Source organism: Drosophila ficusphila, unplaced genomic scaffold (assembly GCF_018152265.1).
Source record: "Drosophila ficusphila isolate 14025-0441.05 unplaced genomic scaffold, ASM1815226v1 contig_127, whole genome shotgun sequence".
Taxonomy (NCBI): domain Eukaryota; kingdom Metazoa; phylum Arthropoda; class Insecta; order Diptera; family Drosophilidae; genus Drosophila; species Drosophila ficusphila.
This window is the reverse complement of record NW_025064016.1, coordinates 1,167,108-1,175,597: the sequence shown is the minus strand read 5'-3', so window position 1 is coordinate 1,175,597 and position 8,490 is coordinate 1,167,108. Positions and strand designations below refer to the sequence as shown.

The following is an 8,490-nucleotide window of genomic DNA, read 5'->3' as shown; positions in this document are numbered from 1 at the left end:
GCACTCAAAAAAATGTATTTCTCAAAACGTGTACATTTTATGTGAAGTTTAAATAATAAGTATGTATATAAGTAATGTATCTTTTTGTTAATCCCAAAATATGTACAAGAAAGAAAGTTGATTATAAAATTTATGTTTTTTGTATTATTTTGTTTTAAAACAGTTTTTTAATACAAAAAAAAATAATTATTTGAGTCGATTCTGTTTCTCTAAGTGACAAGAGAGCCATTTGGCAAAAGAGAGGAAAAGCAGTGGTCGCTTTTGAGTCGCTTTTCATTTGCTTTTGGAATGGCTTTTCATTGGGCTCTGCGGCCTGCGGCGGAGCATCTCGACCGCAAGTGGGAGGCACAAGGAAAAGGAAACCAGAGCGGACAAAAATATTGTCGCCCGTTTGGAGCTTTCCTTTCGGTGTGTGAACAGTGGGCCAGTTGCCAATAAACGCGACCTTTCCTTGGCAAACAAGATATATATAAGAAACGTGAGTCAAAAACAAATAAAATCCCTTTTAATTGAAAGAAAAGAGAAAAAAAAATCAATAGCATGTCGGCTTATAAATTTTTTTATTTAAGTCGATTCTGTTGTATTTTTATGCAGTCCTTTAATTACATAAGTGTAAGTACGCAAATTTAACGATTTAGGAAGGGCACATTTATACAAAGTTTAACACACGATTGTGTGCAAATTTGTTAGCCATGAAAGCCGATCTTGAAATATAAGTTATAATCCCACTGTGCAAGGTTTATTCCCCAACCATAACCGAGCGCTATCTTCATTGTGCCGCTCCAGCTTCACTCTCGGTGGAAAACGACCCTCAAGTCCCAGACTTAACCGATCTCGACAGATCATCTCGTCACTGCTGTTACAGTGCACACACGCAACACGAACAGAAGACATTGCGTGTCGAGTGGGCGATGAAGTGGGCGCACACTCACTAATGGCTGCAGAGCTAAATTGATGCAATTGAAGCCGGTGAAGAAGATCAAGAAGAAGATGGAGCTGGGGATGAAATCCCAGCTTCCTGTTCCAATTCATTGACATTTATAGTTTACCACTTTAAACTAAAGAATTAAGTAAATAATGCAAATATCTTAAAAAGGAAAATGTATTTTAAAGTTTAGTTTTAGTTAGACAAAACTTATAGATACTGTTTGACATTTAGAAAGATACATTTGTATCTTGTGAATGCAAATTATGGGGATCTTCAGACCACTGTGCAAAGGTGGAGTGTCAGTCAGCTGGAATTTTTCGAGAGTATTTGTGACCTGGCCTTTACTCATTTCTTAAGAATGTCTGGGCCGAAAAAAACAAGATTACAAATGAAGAAATGGCTGCACTTCCACGAGTGGGTTTTTCTTTTTTTTTTACTTTATCAAAAGACATTCGGAAGAACACGAGGAGAGACTGTAAACAGCGAAGAATTGTGTCATAAAGAAAATAAAGAACGGCCGATATACTTTTATTTCGCTGATGGTGACTAAAAGAGCACTATGTGGCAACAAAAGAAAACAAATAAAGCTGCCGGCAAATCTCTCTCTCCCAGATCATTCACTAAAAGTACAAGGGTTTTGAATAACCACACCCTCGCTCCATTGGGGTATTGTGAATGATCTCACACTGGAAGTGCGGCTCTTGATGCTTTTATGTTCAAATTCCAGGAATTCGGATAAGTCATAAAAGTGCAAGGAATGCAAATTGTGTTAAACGAAGTGTGCTATATTGTGTGGGAGCCCCTTCTGAAATTGCAAAAACAAATTCGTATGTACGGGTTGGCGATAAGACGTGCACTTGGAATTCATCATCCAGAATTAAACGTCACGTAACACAACCGTTTTTAATCGTGATTAATGCTTGTATGCTAACGATAAGAATTTCGAAATACAGTATATATTGGTCAATGGGAACTACACCTCGAAAGGCAATGCATTTTTTCATTTTTGTTGGCACATCCCTAGAATGATTTGTTTGGTGTATTTTTATTGTGTATGACAAGTTCGAACAGGAAGTTGATTCATTTGAATACCAGAAGCAAAACATTTGCTTTTTATCAACAAACCAACACCGCATTTTCAAACTGCACGTTTATTATTAATCTTGTTTTACTGTACCGAAAAATATTCATCCGTGAAATTTTCGACTTTCGGTGCCGCCACCTGGCGGCCAATGCCCGAGACCCCTGCGGCATGCTAATTAACTTCAATTAACGACTGACCTTGAAGTTGGAGCATTATCTTAGTGGTTTTTGCCTACGTCACACGTTTTATGCTACGGAATTCTTTAGTTCAGGAAGTCTCTCTTGCTTTTCTTTTCGCTGAGGAAAAGTGGACCACTCACCCAAATCGTCCATTATGTAGCGTTGTTTTTGTTCCGCTCTGCTGATGTATAAGTGAGTGTATTTTCCGCTCCTCCCCAATTCTTTAGCTTAGTTTATCGGATTTATTTGGCACAGGCACACGCGTTTTTAATTGATGCTGATTGAAAACGAAGAGCGAAATCCACGCAAACACTTTTCTGTTATTTTTTGTCGTTCGCGCGGAGTTGGAATCGAGACTAATTTAAAGCCGTTGCCAGCGGACGAATGGCGAGTATAGGTGGACCTCGTCGCGAGTTGGAGACGAGTTTTATTATATGAATCACTTTAATTTTGGAGCGGCGGCGGCGGTCATAAACAATACAAAAAAACATTGGAGCACGTACACGTACACATACACGAGCACCCCCCCAACACACAGACGCGTCCAATTGGGCTTCGCGAGAGAGGCAAAACAGCTGATTGCCTATCGATAGGTGTCGGTATCGGTAAAACTACCGCGGTGCAGCGCGCCACTCATTAATTCTTTAAAATACGTTACTTATGTTAATTATTTCCTTATTTGCATTTAAAAAATTAATATTTAATTTTTTTTAATTAAACAATAAATAATTTTATAAATTTATTAAAAATTAAGAAGAGGAATGATAACCTAATCTCAACCATAACCAGATTGAGGTATTTTTACCCGTTAGTTTTGTTAGCTTATAATAATTTAATTTGAAAGCCTTCAAGTCACTCTTAAAATTTAAAACCAACCGAAAAATACCAAATATCAATGCCAGTTAAGTCTTTCTGTCTATAAATTGCCTTTTATCTATGGTCAACAATGATTAGTTAACAATCTGCAATATATCTCGCATTTTCAGTCTGTATAAAGATTAGGCGGATCCAAGACGTGAATGAGAAATGGAAAAAAGAAGTGAGACACCGATAAAAAGCACAAAGTTTCGAAAACTGAGCGATGCGGACATGACGGAGGTTCAGCTAAACAATTTGGATTCTGGCGTTAAGGATAATGTCGAAACTGGAAGCTCCCAGGGGATTGATGGATCAAGAAATAGTGTCGTGCAAAATTCGAAATGGTTCAGATCCAGACTCTTTATCATATCCGTGGTTTTCTCTGCCCTTATAATTACAGCCATGTGTATTGGCTTTGTGGTGCACTACGGAATGTCCGGCGATGTGGGCGACATGGAAACGGTGACCTTTTGGAACGTAACGCTGCCCAAGGAGCAGCAGGAGTGGTACGACCAAGGAATCGATGAGCTAAAAAAGGCCGTATACCGGGAATTTAATCGAAGACGAGCCAAGAACGTAATACTCTTTGTGGGCGATGGCATGGGACCGAATACGGTGACAGCAGCTCGTATCTACGGATTCAAGGAGGAAGGACTCCTCAGTTGGGAGCGCTTTCCGGACATGGGACTACTGAAGACCTACTGTGCCGATAAGCAAGTTCCGGATTCCTTCTCCACGGCTACCGCGCTTTTTGGCGGAGTCAAGGTGAACTACGAAACCGGCGGAGTGGACGCGAATGTGCCACTAGGAAACTGTACCGCATCCTTGCAGAAGGATCACCATGTCCAGACGATTCTCAGATGGGCTCAGCTGGACGGAATGAGAACAGGCTTTGTGACCACAACCCGGGTAACCCATGCCACTCCGGCGGCGCTTTATGCCCATGTGGCCGATCGCCGCTGGGAGTGTGAAACCGGAATGACGGAAGAGGCCCGGAATCAGGGCTGTATGGATATAGCCCGTCAGCTGATCGAGCAGCCCACTGGTCAGAGAATCAATGTAATAATGGGCGGTGGTCGTCAGATGCTCGTGTCCGATGTCGTCGATTCACCAGCCGATCCCTTGGACACTTGGGCCAGCAAATCGGCGGATGGACGGAATCTTATCCAAGATTGGAGGCGGCTGAAGGAAGAGGAGGGTGTTACGCATGCCGTCATCCAAAACAATCGTGAGTTGTGGAATCTCAATGGCCAGAATGTTGACTATCTACTGGGCATATTCGCCAATGGCCACCTTATGTACGACTACGAGCGAGATCGGAGTGAGAACGGAATGCCTTCTTTATCAAATATGACTCTGAAGGCGCTCGAAGTTCTGGGAAACAGCGATAAAGGATTTCTGTTGGTGGTGGAAGCTGGCCTCATCGATCAAGCACATCATCGGGGAAATGCCCGCAAGGCACTTCATGAGGTTCTCGAGCTAAATACGGCTGTTGAGTCCACGCTTGCCTTCCTCAAGTCCACGGATCGATTGGATGAAACTCTAGTAATAGTAACAGCAGATCACTCGCATAGTTTAACGATTAACGGACATCCTGATAGAGGCTCCAGCATATTGGGTCTTGCGGGAAATTCAAAGACAGAACAAACCCCCTACACCACATTGACTTATGGCACTAGCTATAAAGGATTTCAGGTGGATCCCGAAACCCAGAACCGAAAGGATCCCACGAGCGATAATATAACCGATTGGGACTACACCCAACAGGCAGCTATTAATACAGACGAAAATCTCCACGGCGGATCCGATGTTACGATTCACGCCGATGGAGCCATGTCCTATCTTTTCCACGGCGTCCATGAACAAAGCTATGTAGCCCACGCCATTTCCTACGCCCTGAGGATCGGACGCTTCCGGGACAGTTCCATCGCCGAAACTTTGGCTGAGCTAACGCCTTTATAAATATAGATAAATCCATTTACTCTCAGAAATATTAAGAAATATGTTTACGAAAACAATATTTTGTTAAGCGGCAGAAGCTAAATATTTACGTTGACCTGATTATAACAATCTGTTGGTGTTTAAGAATTTTAAGGAAAATGAAGGTTGAATCAATTTAAATATACAGAGTATTAAACTTTACTTTATTTACCGCTCTGATTAAGAAAAAAATAAATCTTTACTTAGTTGTTTAAAATATCTTTCCTCCTTTTATGTATTAAGCAGTGAAACCTGTAAGAGAAGTTGCTATCTCAACAGCCAAAATAAGAATTTTATTAGAGTCTAGCTGAAAGTGAACTTGAAGGCTTGTGTCTACACAAATAAATCAAAATAAATTGTTTTTAATAAAAAACATTGTTTTTCTTTTTACTTTATAGTTTGAAATGGACCTTTTGAACGAGGATTGTCTGGATCACATATTTAGCTATCTTGATCTTGATAACCTATTTTACCTCTACAATGAAATTCAGTGCTTTGATGGAGCCATCGAAAGACAACTCTTTCGATTTAAGGATCTCAAATTCAGCATGAGGCAACCTCCTGTGTTTCACAAAGATCTAATGGTTAAACTGGGTCACCACCTGAACAGTCTGCACATTAACGTGGGATACTCCACCAGGGACGAGCATATCCTGCGATACCTGAAGCCTCTGTGCCAAGGAGCCTCTGAAAGTGGAAGACTGAAAGCCTTAAAATTGGATCACGCCAAGTTTACATTTGATGTATTGAGCACCGTGGCCCAGGTGGTTCCATCGCTGGTATTTTTGGACATGCGTCATTGCGATGTGAGGGATTACCAGATAGCACAGCTCTTGGAATCGGCAGATAAGTTGAAGGCGCTCTCTCTGCTCCATGTCAACAATCAGACGGGAGATTCTTATCTGGAACCCCAAATACTCAATAGGTTGCCATCTCTGAAACTCATCCACATCACAATCTTGGGTCCTACTCCCTTTTCTCCCGAAAATCTGGCCCAGCATTGTCCCAACTTAAGTTTCCTAATAAGTGACTTAATCAATGGAGATTTCAAGATATATGGTCCCCCTCCAATATTCAGAACTATTATAAGTACTACAAGGATTATTTCCAAACGTTTTAAAATCGTATTGAAAGATCTCGGAGGTGTTGATTAATTCAAAATTTGTGTTTTTGATATTATGATATGTAAATTTAGCATTTACTAAACAGGGACTTCTTTGCATTTACAATAAATTTGTAATTTTTATAAAGATTTTTGTTTGCCAAATGTTGATAAAACAAATAAATTTAACAGATCATTGAATTGAACATTTTTTAGATTTTTAACTGGCAAGACATCGATAGTTGCATAAATTATATACTCGATTATTTTAATCCCAATACTGCACACTATGGATGAAACTAAAAAAACGGAAGTCTGAACAGCCTATTAGGGGGCAGCACAGTTTCAAGAACTAAAGCTTTTGGGGTTTTAAATTATTCACCGACTGGTAACACTGCCGTTTCATGCCGGCACGAAATGCTTAAAAAGGCTGACGAAATAATAACAATAACTCTATAAATAGAAATTCCTACTGCATTTCTGTGGCAAGTACATCCTACAAAGAGCAGGATGGTGGTGCGTCCGTACAACGATGAGCTCAAGTACCTGGAGAAGGTGAGCGACCACTGCTGGCGGATCAAGAAGGGCTTCCAGCCGAACATGAATGTGGAGGGATGCTTCTATGTGAACAGTCGCCTGGAGCGCCTGATGCTCGAGGAACTGAAGAACTCCTGTCGCCCGGGAGCAGTGGGAGGATTCCTGCCGGGCGTCAAGCAAATAGCCAATGTGGCTGCCCTGCCGGGAATCGTGGGTCGATCCATCGGATTGCCCGACATTCATTCCGGTTATGGTTTCGCCATTGGCAACATGGCTGCCTTCGATATGGACGATCCCTTATCGGTTGTGAGTCCCGGAGGTGTGGGCTTTGACATCAACTGTGGCGTAAGGCTGCTGCGCACGAATCTCTACGAGAAGGATGTGCAGCCGGTGAAGGAGCAACTGGCGCAGTCGCTGTTCGATCACATACCCGTGGGCGTGGGCTCCAAGGGCATCATCCCCATGAATGCCCGCGATCTGGAGGAGGCCCTCGAAATGGGCATGGACTGGTCTCTGCGGGAGGGCTATGTTTGGGCGGAGGACAAGGAGCATTGCGAGGAATACGGCCGAATGCTCAATGCCGATCCCGCCAAGGTGAGCATGAGGGCCAAGAAACGAGGACTGCCGCAGCTGGGAACGCTGGGGGCGGGCAATCACTACGCGGAGATCCAGGTGGTGGACGAGATCTACGACAAGTGGAGCGCCTCCAAGATGGGCATCGAGGAGCAGGGCCAGGTGGTGGTCATGATTCACTCGGGCAGCCGGGGCTTCGGCCACCAGGTGGCCACCGATGCTCTGGTGCAGATGGAGAAGGCCATGAAGCGGGACAAGATCGAGACCAACGATCGACAGCTGGCCTGCGCCAGGATCAATTCCGTTGAGGGGCAGGATTACCTAAAGGCCATGGCAGCGGCTGCGAACTTTGCCTGGGTCAACCGCAGCTCCATGACATTCCTCACCCGCCAGGCGTTCGCCAAGATGTTCAACACCACCCCCGACGATCTCGACATGCACGTCATCTATGATGTCTCGCACAATATTGCCAAGGTGGAGAACCACATCGTGGACGGCAAGGAGCGCAAGCTGCTCGTCCACCGCAAGGGCTCGACGCGCGCCTTTCCTCCCCATCATCCCCTGATCCCAGTGGACTATCAGCTGACGGGACAGCCAGTCCTGGTCGGTGGAACCATGGGCACCTGCAGCTACGTGCTGACTGGAACAGAGCAGGGCATGCAGGAGACCTTTGGCAGCACCTGCCACGGAGCGGTAAGTTTATATTAAAATTTTTGGTAGTCTTTGTCATTCGATGCGCATTTCTATACCCGTAAATGAATGACTCATTTTAAATATTTAGGGTCGCGCCTTATCTCGCGCCAAATCCCGCCGCAATCTGGACTACAAGGAGGTGCTGGACAAGCTCGACCAGTTGGGCATTGCGATTCGCGTGGCTTCGCCCAAGTTGGTCATGGAGGAGGCGCCCGAATCCTACAAGGACGTCACGGATGTGGTTGACACTTGTCATGCGGCGGGCATAAGCAAGAAGTGCATAAAAATGCGACCCATTGCTGTTATCAAGGGCTGATCTTAATTTATTATTGTGATTAAATCAATAAAGATTTATAATTATAAACTAAATTCATTAAGTGGGTAAGTGTTTTTTTTCCACTGATGCAATTTGTTATTAAAAGTTCGAAACATGTTTAACGAATATTCTATATTATTTTTATAATTTTGGCGCCGCCAGGTAAGAGCTAATGGTCACCCTAAATCGTCGCTCTGTTAACGGCACAGTTATTTTGGAATCAACCCAATGTTAAGCCGT

The 8,490-nt window shown here is 43.4% G+C and overlaps 3 protein-coding genes across 5 annotated transcripts; all 3 read left to right on the top strand.

The window, feature by feature from the left end:
• Positions 1-295: 295 nt before the first annotated feature.
• On the top strand, positions 296-5,402 carry LOC108094440 (alkaline phosphatase). Of its 3 annotated transcripts, none has more exons than XM_017195013.2 (2): positions 296-478; positions 3,178-5,402. In XM_017195013.2, the coding sequence occupies exon 2, from the start codon at positions 3,218-3,220 to the stop codon at positions 5,009-5,011; it is 1,794 nt and encodes a 597-aa protein (XP_017050502.1). In that variant the 5' UTR covers positions 296-478; positions 3,178-3,217; the 3' UTR covers positions 5,012-5,402. The 3 variants fall into 3 exon arrangements, with proteins under 3 accessions (XP_017050502.1, XP_017050501.1, XP_017050499.1); XM_017195012.2 differs by lacking the exon at positions 296-478 and adding an exon at positions 2,687-2,786; XM_017195010.2 differs by lacking the exon at positions 296-478 and adding an exon at positions 2,687-2,796.
• LOC108094443 lies at positions 2,711-6,225 on the top strand. The gene is given in 3 exon segments (XM_017195018.2): positions 2,711-2,796; positions 5,428-6,097; positions 6,100-6,225. Coding segments are annotated over 2 exon segments (714 nt in total). The 5' UTR covers positions 2,711-2,796; positions 5,428-5,433; the 3' UTR covers positions 6,150-6,225.
• A 300-nt stretch (positions 6,226-6,525) lies between these two features.
• LOC108094477 (RNA-splicing ligase RtcB homolog) lies at positions 6,526-8,303 on the top strand. Its single transcript, XM_017195063.2, has 2 exons — positions 6,526-7,934; positions 8,023-8,303. Exons 1-2 carry the CDS (start codon positions 6,642-6,644, stop codon positions 8,248-8,250), a joined length of 1,521 nt encoding a protein of 506 aa, XP_017050552.1. The 5' UTR covers positions 6,526-6,641; the 3' UTR covers positions 8,251-8,303.
• Positions 8,304-8,490: the final 187 nt, after the last annotated feature.